Source organism: Xenopus tropicalis, chromosome 3 (assembly GCF_000004195.4).
Source record: "Xenopus tropicalis strain Nigerian chromosome 3, UCB_Xtro_10.0, whole genome shotgun sequence".
Lineage (NCBI taxonomy): Eukaryota > Metazoa > Chordata > Amphibia > Anura > Pipidae > Xenopus > Xenopus tropicalis.
Window position 1 is genome coordinate 131857476 of NC_030679.2, and position 14868 is coordinate 131872343.

A 14868-nucleotide genomic window follows, 5' to 3' on the forward strand; every position below is an offset into this window, starting at 1 on the left:
GGTTTTGGGCCTCCTGCTGTACATGAACGGCTGAGCAAAGAGTTCTCACCGACGGACCTGCCAGGTTGGAAACCTCACCGCAGTGCCAATACCTGGAATGGACTAACGGTGAGGAGGTGGAGACAGAAATATGGATTTTTTAAATTACATTTCGAGACACAGCGCAGGGATTCTCGTAGGTCATCTGGCCCAATGTTGGCCAGCGTTGGTCTATTTGTTGTATCTAGGCCAGGTGAGGAGCTTGTGGTGACCATGTAAAGGCAAGGTGCCATAGGGCAGGTGATAAGTACCAGCCTCCTATGCACCCTGAGCGACTGAATGATGTTCAAGTCAAGTAAAGGGGGGGTGCTATGGGCCAACAGTCCGTCCCTTATAAATACAGCACTGCCGAACCCAAGCTGTACTGTATTCATGGCTATTATTATTATTAACATTTATTTATAAAGCGCCAACATATTCCGCATCGCTGTACAATAAGTGGGTTTCATACATAACCGATACAAGATGTGAAGAGAGCCCTGCCAAAAAGAGCTTACAATCTACAAATGACCAAAGGCTATTCTTCACAGGGCAGGGTGCAAAGGAACAAAAAACATGGCGCTTGTCACTCTGCCCATGAATCATGTGACGAAATGATGAGGCAACCACTTTATCTGGTGACATCACAAAGCACTGTTTATAAAGATTCTTTTTAAAAAGTTTTTTTTAATGGCTCCTATGACTATGAAGATTTTCATTCATCCAGGTCATGGTATATCTAGTATAAATAAATCTAAAGCAACTGGACTTGCTGAGTAATCATTGAAGACGTTTCACTACTCATCCGAGCAGCTTCTTCAGTTCAACTGACTGGTATGGGAAGTCCTCAGCATGTGTACACTTAATCCAATCACAATGGCATTTTGTAACTCTTCAGAATCTCTTCCTGTGTGTTATATGGACATGAGGCTATGCCTGACAATACTCAGTCATTTATCAGGAGGGAGAGGCTGCACAGCACTGCCATAAAGCAAATGAGCTCAGAGCCTCACCAACAACATTAGAAATTAAAACAGTATTTTACAGGAAAGCAGAAGCAAATATATGATTTATAAAAGCTGCTCTTGTCATGAAGTAATAAGATCTATTTACAGCTCTCTCAAATAACCTTTAACCCCTTAAAGGAACAGTTCTGTGTAAAAATTAAACTGGGTAAAATAGACAGACTGCGCAAAATAAACATGTTTTCAATATAGTTAGTTAGGCAAAAATGTAATCTATAAAGGCTGGAGTGAGCAGATATCTAACATAATAGCCAGAACTCTACTTCTTGCTTTCAGCTCTCTAAGCTGTTAGCAGTCAGTAACCAATCAGTGACTTGAGGGGGGGGCCACATGGGACATAACTGTTCAGTTAGTTTGCATATGAACCTGACCGGTGAGCTTACAAACTAACTAAATTTTTGCCTTACTAACTATATTACAAATATTTTTTATTTTGCGCAGTTTTCCCAGTTTCATTTTTAAACTGACCTGTTCCTTAAAGAACAAAATTATGATTGACCACTTATTCTATTCTAGCAACTTCACTTATTCAGTGAGGGTCATTTCATAGAACTTAATGCAAGCCCTCAATTTTGTTGCTGGGGTAAATAGGGTTAATACAAGTACAGCCTAAAGGGCATAATCCAGGACAGCACAGAGCTTGTGTACAATATGAAGCATACAGTAGCTCTATGGCAAGGACTTTCATTAGATCAAGGTCCTCAGCGGGGGTGCATACACATGCTCCCCACAAGCACTGAGTGTAAGTGACCGGCTATAGAGGTGTCATTGTTTCCTGTGCCGGAATAATGGGCTACTTTCTCTACAGGAAACAATGAAACCTATTTCCAGGCAGATACAAACAGCGCCCACTAATCTGCCTGCGTGCCAGAAGCCTTTAGGGGAATTCTTTCATAAATCTTTATGTTCTCATTAAACTCACAGATCCACAAGGCAAATAGAGTTGAGCAAATAATGACTAAAGGCAATAGTATTTATCTGTATATAATATGTCATTTGTAATTTGGATCGAAAATATTTCAACATGAAATAAACCCGATAGAATTGTTTTGCCTCCAGTACGGATACATGGGGGTTGATACACTAAAGTGCGTTAACTCGTAACGCATGTTTTTTTGCGTTAAAATAGACACGCTAATTAAGTACCGATTCATCAACAAATTTTCGCATGCGTTAAGTCGCATGCATTAAGTCGGGCAGATAAGCTGCCGAATCGATCTAAAGGACCAATACCGGACCAATAAATAAGGACCAATAAAATCAGCCCTTGTATGGCCACCTTAATGCTGAGAGCACATAACATCCCCAACCTAACCCTTAGTTTTGTTTAAGCACAGCTGCTAGTTAAATAGGTCACATAAGCTCTTTACAGAGATATGCTGTATGTTACCTTCTTTTAAAGTAAACTTATGGTACTCTCAGGGCCATTTTAATAAATGGACAAAAGGGGCATTTGCTCAGGGCCCACCAGGATAGTAGGCCCACTAGCACACCTTTTATCTGAGATAACCTTTGGCAGAACTAGAATAATAAACTGGAAGATCTCTACACTATGGTTATTTTAATTTCTTTGCCTTTTTTCTTGTGGCATCCCCATTTGAACATTTTACTGCTCCCAGGGCTGTTGGTCCAGGGTGGCACACTTGGGTTCATATCTACTTCAGTAAGCACAGACCATTTCTTCACTGCCCGCCTTACTATACTGAACTTCACATGATTGAGGGTTAATCTATTACAAACTTCTTGAAGCAGTGGGGGACCACCAATAAAATTTTGCCCAGGGCCCACTGGCACCTTAAACGGCCCTGGGTAGTCTACTTGCAATTAGTGGTAGGCAATTTGCTAAGCATCCCTAAGCCATAGAAAGCAACTAGAAATGATAGCTGTCTAAAGTTTTCCTAGTAAAAGTCTTAATTTGATGAATCTTTCTTCAACCTCATCATCTACTAATTTACTGACAGCAGCAATTTAATAGTATCAGCACACTTCTGGCCGACCTCCAACAACATGGCTCCACTGGAGAGAGCCAGACCTTCCTTAGCTGTCCCAGTCTCCTCCTGACACACTATCGTTTATATTAATGGTAATTATCTATCTCAGTGCCAGGCCCATACACATGGGCAAGGAGCCCAAATCTTACCCAAATAGTTCTACAGAATGTATGCCTCCCCAGAGGTTTGCCTAATAAGTAACCCAGCCCTGTGCCTCCCAATAGTAGCCAGCCACACGGTGTGGCAACCATTGCCCAGGTGGCTCGGACTCTATGCGCTATTAGGGGGTTATGCAGGCCCGGATTTGTGGAAAGGCCACAAAGGCCCGGGCCTAGGGCGGCACAAGTTTAGGGGCGGCATGCCGCCCCGCCGCAACAGAATTTTTAAATTTGTCTCCCATACGGAGCAGTCGGGACCTCTCCCCACTGCTCCGTATGGGAGTTTAAATGCGCATGCGCACTCAGGGGGAGAGGGCGCCGCGCGATTGCGCATGCACACTCGCGGGGGTGGCCTCGGGGCACCGCCAACTGAAATCCGGCCCTGGGGTTATGTAATATCAGGAGCAAAGTTTGCTACACTTATTATCACCTGTAGCAACCAATCAGCAGGTAGCAATTACCGGTCACCTGATTAAATGGATGTATCTTATTGGTTGCAATGGGTTACTGCTCCTGGGCAAACTTTGTGCCTTTTATAACGTATGTGGGTTAATCTGGCCATACATGGGCAGATATAAGCTGCCTATTCGGTCCCTTCAGATCAGGTTGGCAGTTTATCTACCTTTGTATGGGCCCTCTCTGACTGCCTCACCGATAGACATCTAAATGAAAACTAGCCATTATCTATCTATTATCATTATCTATCATTAACTATCTATTGGGCATGTTTAAATTCCAGCAGACGAGAAACACAGCCTTTAGGGCTCTGGCACACGGGGGAGATTAGTCGCCCGCGATAAAACTCCCTGTTCGCGGGCGACTAATCTCCCCGAGTTGCCATGACCCGCCATCCCGCCGGCGAACATGTAAGTCGCCGGCGGGATGGCATACGCGGCGGCGCGATTTCCCGGATTTCTGGGCATCTACATAATGAGAGCAGATATAAGAAGAAACAAAAGAGCAAATAAAAGAAGAATAAGAGCCTTACCCTGGATGAGAGTGCAGATGGCTACCAGGCAGATCCCTATAGAGAAGGGGTGAGATGGGTAGGTAGCAGCCATGGGATGTCCCCTCTTATGTATCCAGTGAATGAAGCAGCAGCCTGGCCTCTCAGCCCCCCTAGATCATTATGTAGGAGCACCCTAAATTAGATGGGGTCCCTGCAAAACCCCTTTAACTAAACTCTACAAGCCAAACCTTTATAAGACAGAACCCTTGCGGGACTGTATTGTGCTACATGCAGGCCCCCCACTCTGTGCCCCTATTGGCAGAGGATCTCCCCACACACACACTTCTCGTTACGATCTGTGAAATAACTCCCAGGCTCCTATCCGTCCCCTGGGATCATTCCATGCCCGGCACTTCCTTTCCTTAGATCACACCTTCTTCTGCCTCCCCCTCCCGGCATGTACTACTACACCAGTGTCCCCACTCCCAGATAATCACAGGGTCCCGCCTCTGCCCGGGCTCTGGGAAAGCTACACACTGCACTCTGCTCAGCTGATCACTCGCTGACCTCAACATGCTCACTGCGCAAGCGCGCTGCGTGCCTAGACCAACTATAGACTTTACGCCGCAGCGCCACCTGCCGGCTATTCTATTCAACTGCAGGAAATCCCAGCAGTAAAATTATTTTACCACACTACTACGAGACCAAACAAGCTTAGCTAAATTAATGTATTACTATTTTCATTATCACTACGTTATATAATACCACTATATACTTCTACACGTTTATGTATTTTAAATGCAGCCTCCTTTAGAAAACAGCACATACATTATTTGCATTATCGTCCCCGATTCCATATTTATTTGTGTAATTGCCTCTAAGCCTATTAGTCAGGAGAAGCTTACGAGTTGCTATGGTAACAAAACTCCTTGGCTATAAGGCGCTACAGGCTGACGTTTATGACACGTGACAGTATCCCCAAACCGTATTGGCTATAGGAAGACGTATTCCCCAAATGCCATTTTTGTTACTCTAAGGCGGCCTTGGCGTGACTACGACATCACGCCGCTGGCCAGTGATTGGTCGAGAGTACTGGCGGAAGAAGCCGTGCTATGGTTTTCGGGCCGCTGCAGAGGCAGTGCTAGTTTAGTGAAGATGCGGTGGCCCGTTCCGCCGGTTGGGTACCTACTACTGGGCGGACAGGGCCTACTGCTCACCTTCTCCCTTATATCCTCACAGAATCAAACCAGCCCTGTAACCTACCCGGACCTCAACCTTAGTGCCGCTCCGGAGCCCAGGGATCCTCTGGGACCTCTAGTATTGTGCTCTTACCTGTAAGTGACACCCCTACTGAAATGGAACCCCAGGAACTCATACTTAGCTTGGGAGTCCCAGGGCTGTGCGTGCTGCGGGGGGATGGTGGGCTGTGTCCCGGTTATTATGGGAAGTACAGGATATATATATATATATATATATATATATGTATATATATGTATATATATATATATATATATGTATATATATGTATATATATATATATATATATGTATATATATGTATATATATATATATGTATATATATGTATATATGTATATATATATATATGTATATATATGTATATATATATATATGTATATATATGTATATGTATATATATGTATATATATGTATATGTATATATATGTATATATATGTATATATATGTATATGTATATGTATATATATATATATGTATATGTATGTATATGTATATATATATATATATATATGTATATATATGTATATGTATATATATGTATATATATGTATATGTATATATATGTATATATATGTATATATATATATATATATATGTATATATATGTATATATATGTATATATATATATATATGTATATATGTATATGGGAATTGTGATTCCATAATATGTAGAGGTTGCAGAGAGGGTATATTTGTACAATGGTAAAACCAGGGCCCCACTCTGCAGCCTATATTTAGCCTTTGTATTAAATAAAGTACCCCCTATTGTAATATATATATAGATATATATATAGGGATTATTATAAGTCACCTTGGAATTCCATGATTATATTAAAGCACAAGGCCGAAGGTCAAGGAACAACGAGTTGACTTCTATTATCCTCTTATTTTACAACAGGGGGTACTTTATTTATTATAATATACAAGTTTTAGTGATTCATGTGACATGAATGACATCACTAAGCTCTAAGTATGACATCACTATTATTATAATTATTAACATTTATTTATAAAGCGCCAACATATCCCGCAGCGCTGTACAAGTGGGTTTCATACATTGGACATACAGAGTAACATATAAAGCAATCAATAACCGATACAAGAGGTGTAGAGAAGCATAGTTTATAAGGATATAATTTACAGTTTGATCCCATAGGGTAATGACCAAGCTGTATATTATAATAAATAAATATATATATAGTTGTACATGCAATATACTTGAGATTGTTTGAACTACAAGACCCTTGGTGTTGGTTGTGTTTTATTTTGTATTCTATATTCGGTGCACAAGGGCGGCTATCGAATAGCATTTTGGAGTGAGGTGCTGTCGTGAGGACTTCTGTAGATATATATATATATATTTATATTTAGATATTGTTATATCTAAACAATGTAAATATGTAAAAAATGCTGATGCACACCAGGAAAATTTAATCAAAAAAAGATACTTATTTTATTTTGGTCGATCTAAATAAAATATCTTTTTTTGATTACATTTTCCTGGTGTGCATCAGCATTTTTTATATATATATTAATTAGACCCCAGGAGCAAGTACAGGTGTTCTAAGGGGTGCAAGAAAATGCCCTTAGTGCTCATGGCTATCCATATATTTGACTACAGGCACCTGAATACCTAGGAGGGAAGCCCTCAATTACTGTATATAATTATTTTTTTTCCCTCCGCCTGCCAGCTAGACTTGCTGCTAAACCCACTACTAATGCATTTACACACTGCACTGCTGCAATCAGAAATTGGGGCACAGTCAGCGGTCGGTTGCCTCCGATGGAAATATGTCCCTGTTATGAAGAGAACGCTTCTGCCCAGGGTCTGTCTGCACCTTGTGCTGGATAACAAGGAAAAGTTGTAACAAGTTGTGAAACGTAGCATCACTGGGCCCAGGCCAGCTCTGTACCTATGTCCCTTGTTAAGTACTGGCCTTGTCTAAACCTTTGGAACTCATTAAATACAGGGTACTGTCACAGCACCACCGCTCCCTAATGTGCACATAAGAATGGCATGTAAGGTAGGGGGAGGAGGTAAGGGGAACACCGAGATGCCTCTTACTTCCTGTCCCTCATGAATACAGCATTGCCAAATGCAGGCAGCTCTGTATTCATGGGTTGCACCCGTTTTTTGCACTTTGCCTCTATAGTTTCCAGACCTCACAATTAGTATCATTCATTTTTGTTTTTCTCTTAGGCCAGAAGAGTTTGTAGAATGTGATGATCCAGTGGACCACATGGGTAATGGAACAGCACAGCAAGAGCTTAGATACGGCTGTAAAAAGGTAATGAGCAACAACATTGCTAACTGAGGTTCCATGATGACTGCCCCCCAGTGGGAGAGGGCCTTCTGTTTGTATTCTCACAGCTTTTATGTTTCCCTTTGATTTGCAGTTTGGGGGTCAAGCGTATGGTGATGTGGAGCACACTCAGGTGATGTGCCGGGCTTTAGATGGGATAGAATGTGACGGACCTCGTTCTTTTCTGCGAGGGAACAAACCCTGTATTAAGTAAGTGGCCATAAATGATTCAACTGGTTACATGAGAAAAACACATAGGATAAGCAGCAGGTCGAGAACCTGTGGAATACTTGTAAATAGGCTGAGATGTCGATGTGTATCAGGCTCAAAGGCAGGCTCTTGACCCCCTGCCTACCCAAGCTAAAAAACATAATTTCCTCCCTCTGACCTGGTTGATCTGCTTTAGGGGTGACATCACTTTAGTTACGCAGGTGGGGTTAGAAATGAGCAACTTGCTGGTAGGGCCAGGCAGTGATGATGGGGAAGGAGCCTAGAATGCCTTATATCTGTTTGTACCCCCCTTTACTGTGGTTTTCATTGTGATACCATTCAGCCCACCAGTTGGAACCATAGTCTGTGTTATAAGATGTACCATTAGTCACCTGCTACTATGTTCGCTATCCTTCTGCTGGTCCCCAGTCCCCGATAGGGATGTACCGAATCCATTATTTTGGTATTCGACCAAACCCCAAATACTTCATGAAAGATTTGGTCGAATACAGAACCAAATCCCAATACTAATTTTCATATATAAATTAGTAAAAGGAAGGGTTAAAAAATAAACAAAACTTTTAACTTCCGTGTTTATGTGAGAAAAAGTCACGTGATTTTAAAGGAACAGTTGAGTGTAAAAATTAAACTGGGTAAAACAGACTGCAAAAAAAAAAATTTGTAATATAGTTAGTTAGGCAAAAATGTAATCTATAAAGGCTGGAATGGGCAGATGTCTAACATAATAGCCAGAACTCTACTTCCTGCTTTCAGCTTTCTAACCTCTTAGTTAGTCAGTGACTTTAGGGGGGCCACATGGGGCATAACTGTTCAGTTAGTTTGTGAGGTCAGATTCAAATTGAAACTAATTGAACAGTTATGTCCCATGTGCCCCCCTCCCTAAAGTCACTGACTAATTTACAGCTTAGAGAGCTGAAAGCAGGAAGTAGTGTTCTGGCTATTATATTAGACACCTGCTCACTCCAGCCTTTATAGATTACATTTTTGCCTAACTAACTATATTGAAAACATGTTTCATTTTGCGCAGTCTGTCTATTTTACCCAGTTTCATTTTTACCCTGAACTGCTCCTTTAAGGATTCGGATTTGGTGCGGCCAGGACCATGGCTTTGGCTGAACCCTTTTAAAAAGGCCTAATCTTGGCTGAATCCCGAACTGAATCCTGGATTCAGTGCATCTCGAGTCCCCTATCCATGTATTAATAGCTTTTCCAAAGCCAATCGCCACAAGTTGCTGAGTTTACAGGGTTGTAAGCTTGCTACAAGCTAGTAACTGTTACTGATACATTCCCTACTCTATAAATGGAGGTTATGCTTGCTGTTTGATATATATCTCTAGCCCTCATTGCTTTGGCAGTGACTGGAATAAGCATTTAGCAGCACTAATTCCTGTGCTTCTAGATACGTGTATCTATTGATAATTTGCAGCATCCATCAAGCGTTACTGTCTCTGTTCCACCAGATACACAGGGCACTATTTCATCACCACCCTCCTGTATTCGTTCTTCCTCGGCTGCTTCGGAGTCGACCGTTTCTGTTTGGGTCACACAGGCACAGCTGTGGGCAAGCTCCTAACGCTGGGGGGGCTGGGGATCTGGTGGTTTGTGGATCTTATTTTGCTCATTACCGGGGGTCTCATGCCAAGTGACAACAGCAATTGGTGCACCATCTACTGATGCCCCCTGACGATCATCTGTTTTGAAGGAGTGCAATGGCATTGCGGGATGGGAGAGAAAGAAGACCAGGAGAGTGTATCATGGGGCTTCCCCAACAGGGAATTCATGCCAAATATAGAATTTTAAATAATCTAATTTACACAGTTTTGTATGCAAAATCCAACTGATTGCCCTTCAAATTGTTCCAACTGGAGGACTGCATTTACTGCCCCTATGGTCTGCAAGGGCCCAGACTGTATCCCTGCCACGACTGAGGCCATCATTGTGCTGTTCCCAGCACTTTTACTCCCGTGGGTACATAGGGAGAGGATTCTACTGTCTGGCCTGTTCCATGGGGCGCCTTCTACACCTTTGTCTGAGAGTGTGGAAATTAAAACCGAGTATGTACCTGGATTTGCACTGATCCCTGTGTAATGAACAATGATGTAAATAAGTACACTGAATGCAATTTCATATAAATTATAATTAACACATTACATCGGCTGTGTTAGTTGTTAGTTATTGCCAGGGGCACGCTGGTGCTTTTGTTCTATTATAATACCTATATGTATTTGGGTTATTCTGATAGGTGGAGCTGGTAAGTGAATCTTGACTTTCAAATGACAGTTTGTCAGAGCATATTCACAGCACTTGGGCCCGCCCCAGAATGCTTTGCTTCCCTTTGTGCTCCTTCATTTGCTTATCTTTAATCTCATCTTATTTTTCAAAATTCCCTTTTCTCTCTAATAATAAAACAGTAGATTGTACTGGATCCTAACTAAGCTGCATGAATCCATATGTGGCAAAATAATTCCATTTGGCTTTATTTAATATTGTAATGATTTTAAGCAGACATGAGGTCTGCTGATCCCAATTATGTAAAGATCTGCTATCCAGAAAACCCTAGGTCCTGAGTATACTGGATAACAGATTCAATACCTGTACTATTATATTGAGCACAACACCACTATTTTGTCCAAAAGATACCTTGCTGGATCCCCTGGTGCATTTTCATTTAAGGAGGAGCAGGATCTGACCATAGAAATTATAATAACTGTTGTACCCCCAGTCATTAACCCTTTCTTGAAGAGGGAAACCTGGTTTCTTTTTGTACTTCAGACAATTGGAGGGTTGCGCTGCCCCCTAGCCAAGCATGGCAGAACAACAAGAGATGTTGGCACTAGAGTACAGCTAGAGCTTCCCAACTAACTGCTACGTTAAATACATAAACAAGAAAATTATTGGGCCAAAGGTGGAGGCTGGCTAATTAAAGATATTTTTCTACCTTAAGGTAGCCATACACGGGCAGATTTAAAGGGGTTGTTCAACTTGATGTTAACTTCTAGTATGTTATAAAATACCCAATTTGTAACCGCTTTGCAATTGGTTTTTATTGTTTATTTGTTGTAGTTTTTAATTATTTTTCTACCTCTTACCAGATTTCAAATGTGGGTCACAAAAACTACTGCTCTGTGAGATACAATTTTATCATTATTATTTATTTTTATTGTTTTTTTATGTAGGGCTTCTCCAATTCTTATTTCTGTCTCTTATTCAAACCACTGGCTGGTTGCCAGAGTAAATAAGACCCTGGCAACCAGACAGCTGCTGAAATACCCAACTGGAGAGCTGCTAAACAAAATGCTAAACAAATTGTAAAACAATAAAAAATGAAGACCAATTGCAAAGTGTCTTAGAATATCAATGTCTGCATAATACTAAAAGTTAATTCAAAGGTGAACTACCCCTTACGATTCTGCAGCTTATCTGCCCATGTATGGGGACCCCGGAAAGGCCTCCCTGATGGATTTCTGGCTGAAAATCGTCCAAGTGCCAATCGGGCAGCTTTGATTTTCCTGTCGGATTGGGGATACCTAGGATATGGCCAGCTTTAATTCCTTTATAGTATCTCAATTCTATGTATAATACCCCCCTGGCAGCTAAGTTGCACCCCCTGTAGCCATAAAAGCCTAACTGGCTATCTGAATACCTTAATAAAAGGAGACAAAGTATTTCTGTAACAAAGAATCACTTTATTAGTAACATGTCATTATATTGCGATACATGGATGTTAAGCAGATACATGAGAAAGTAAAAACTTATTTTTATTCATTTATTTTTTTTTAACAAATAAAATTTTGGTTCATGTAAACGTCTCCCATCGCACAAATGCCACAGTCTTTGGATGATCCAAGGGAATCCATGAGCCCCCGCACAATAAGCAGCATTGCCTCTGAGCAGCTCTCCTGGGATAAGCAGCAGTTGATTAACTAGGGGTTACTGGGCCCCACAGCTAAATCTTTTTAGGGCCCATTAACCCTTTGCAAAATCACATCTATAAAAAAAAAAAAACACATGTTGCATTTTAATGGGCCCCATATACTCCCAGGCAGTCACAGGGTCTGCTTTTCCTATAGTTGCGCCCTTGCAAGCAGCAATATGAATGCAGACTAGTTGTATGCAATGTATATGGGATAAATATGCCACAAGCAGTGCACTACACTGTCGGCCATAGTGAAGTCCTGCTTCATAATACAGGCCCCTGTGCATAATTAATATATGGCATAGTTCAATCTCACCATAGTATCGATGATATGGACCTGTTCTTGAGGGCTTGCAATCTAAAAGGTTGGAAGATTAATTTATTAAGACAGCGGAATTTCTGTGCCTGGAATCTCAGCTTGCCAAGAAAATACCTGATTGTTGTACATGCATGGGATCCGTTATCCGGAAACCCGTTAACCAGAAAGCGCTGAATTACAGAAAGGCCATCTCCTATATTTTAATAATTACATTTTAAAAAATGATTTCCTCTTTCTCTATAAAAATAAAACAATATCTTGTACTTGATCCCAACTAAGGTATAATTAATCCATATTGCAGACAAAACAATCCTATTGGGTTTATTTAATGTTTAAATTATTATTTTTTTTTTTTTTAACAGATATGGAAACACAAATTATGGAAATACCCCTTATCTGGAAATCCCCAGGTCGCGAGCATTCTGAAAAGCAGGGTCCCATACATGTAGTAAAGAGCTAAGCATATAAGCAGCACTACCCTTTATGACAGCTAGATGGCGATATATAGCTGTTCTGTTTGCCAGTGCTTGTGGGCAATGTGAGGGCAAGTAATGTATAAAAAGTCACAAATTTGCACCTGGCCGTGAAATTCATGGCAAACAATGAGCAAGCAACGGTTTAAGATGTAACAGCATTCCTGGAAAGCAATTAATAAATACTCACTGGTGCCATAAATATACCTGTTAAAGACAGATGTAGGCTCTGGGTATGGAGAGAAGACAAAAGTCCTAAAACTACTGCTTCATAGACCGCATTTGTACATCTAGTGGATAGAAATGGCTGAATCAGTGAGTCGTTATATTCATATTGCAGGCCTTTTCTTGCTTGTGTAAGAGTTCTATCAAGTCTGCCTTGGTTTTCTCTTCTTTGTCCCCATAATGCTCTGCAGCTCATACCAAATCTCTCCTGCCTATCTTACTTATTTAAAAATCATCATATTATATGTTTATATGTATTTATATTCCCAGGTAGGAAGCACAATTCAATGAGACATTGTTAGATACAAAGGTGCAAGGCATAGTTAAACAGAAGGAATTAATCTGACTGTACTAGGTCTGTAAAGAGGGTTTTATCAATGTGAAATCAAGCTAGAACTCGCCTTGCCTTAGGTAACACTTTAACGTTAAGAGCTGAATTTTCATTTTTTTTAACTGAAAATGTGTCTTTTAGTGGAGAAAACAATTGTTCTTTCTGTAAAAGTAATTTGGCCTCCCCCTTCCAGTGTGCATAAGGCACAGTTGGCCAGCTCTATAGGGATGCAGCTTGCACATCCTCGTGTAATAATAATATACAGGTATGGGACCTGTTATCCAGAGTGCTTGGGACCTGGGGTTTTCCGGATAAGGGACCTTTTCGTAATTTGCATCTCCATATCTTAACTCTACTACAAATCATATAAACATTAAATAAACCCAATAGGATTGTTTTTTGCTCCAATATAAGGGGTAATTATATCTTAGTTGGGATCAAGTACAGGTACTGTTTTATTATTACAGAGAAAAGGAATCATTTAACCATGAAATAAACCCAATAGGGCTGTTCTGCCCCCAATAAGGGGTAATTATATCTTAGTTGGGATAAAGTACAGGCACTGTTTTATTATTACAGAGAAAAGGGAATCATTTAACCATTAAATAAACCCAATAGGACTGTTCTGCCCCCAATAAGGGGTAATTATATCTTAGTTGGGATAAAGTACAGGCACTGTTTTATTATTACAGAGAAAAGGGAATCATTTAACCATTAAATAAACCCAATAGGGCTGTTCTGCCCCAATAAGGGGTAATTATATGTTAGTTGGGATCAAGTACATGTACTGCTTTACAGTGAAAAAGGAAAGCATTTTAAAAAATGTGAATTATTTGCATATAATGGAGCCTATGGGTCTTTCCGTAAATCGGAACTTTCTGGATAACGGGTTTCCAGATAAGGGATCCCATACCTGTACAATATTAATTTCCTCCTGTTTGTCACCTATGGCCCCTGCTTTAGTGTGACACTGTTAACATAGGGGGTATTTACAGAGACCCTGCACACAAGTGGAAGAGCAGTAATGGGGGGGGCAAAAGTGCCCCCCCCCCCCAGAGTTTGGCAGTACAGGTATGGGATCCCTTATCCGGAAGCCCGTTATCCAGAAACTTCCAAATTTTTAAAAATGATTTCCCTTTTCTCTGTAATAATAAAACAGTACCTTGTACTTGATCCCAACTAAGATATAATTACCCCTTATTGGGGGCAGAACAGCCCTATTGGGTTTATTTAATGGTTAAATGATTCCCTTTTCTCTGTAATAATAAAACAGTACCTTGCACTTGATCCCAACTAAGATATAATTAATCCTTATTGGGGGCAGAACAGCCCTATTGGGTTTATTTAATGGTTAAATGATTCCCTTTTCTCTGTAATAATAAAACAGTACCTGTACTTGATCCCAACTAAGATATAATTACCCCTTATTGGGGGCAGAACAGCCCTATTGGGTTTATTTAATGGTTAAATGATTCCCTTTTCTCTGTAATAATAAAACAGTACCTGTACTTGATCCCAACTAAGATATAATTAATCCTTATTGGGGGCAGAACAGCCCTATTGGGTTTATTTAATGGTTAAATGATTCCCTTTTCTCTGTAATAATAAAACAGTACCTGTACTTGATCCCAACTAAGATATAATTACCCCTTATTGGGGTCAGAACAGC

The 14868-nt window shown here is 40.6% G+C and overlaps 2 protein-coding genes across 2 annotated transcripts in view; one reads left to right on the forward strand and one right to left on the reverse strand.

Moving 5' to 3' along the window:
- adam9 (ADAM metallopeptidase domain 9) overlaps positions 1 to 4620 on the reverse strand; it is a 42347-nt gene extending 37727 nt beyond the window's left edge. The window contains 1 exon segment of the mRNA NM_001246201.1: positions 4181 to 4620. Coding sequence (NP_001233130.1) covers positions 4181 to 4253 — 73 coding nt within the window. The 5' untranslated portion in view covers positions 4254 to 4620.
- Positions 4621 to 5147: 527 nt separating this feature from the next.
- Positions 5148 to 11143, forward strand: tm2d2 (TM2 domain containing 2). Its single transcript, NM_001011324.2, is given in 4 exon segments — positions 5148 to 5475; positions 7602 to 7689; positions 7799 to 7914; positions 9396 to 11143. Coding segments are annotated over 4 exon segments (597 nt in total). The 5' UTR covers positions 5148 to 5296; the 3' UTR covers positions 9610 to 11143.
- Positions 11144 to 14868: the final 3725 nt, after the last annotated feature.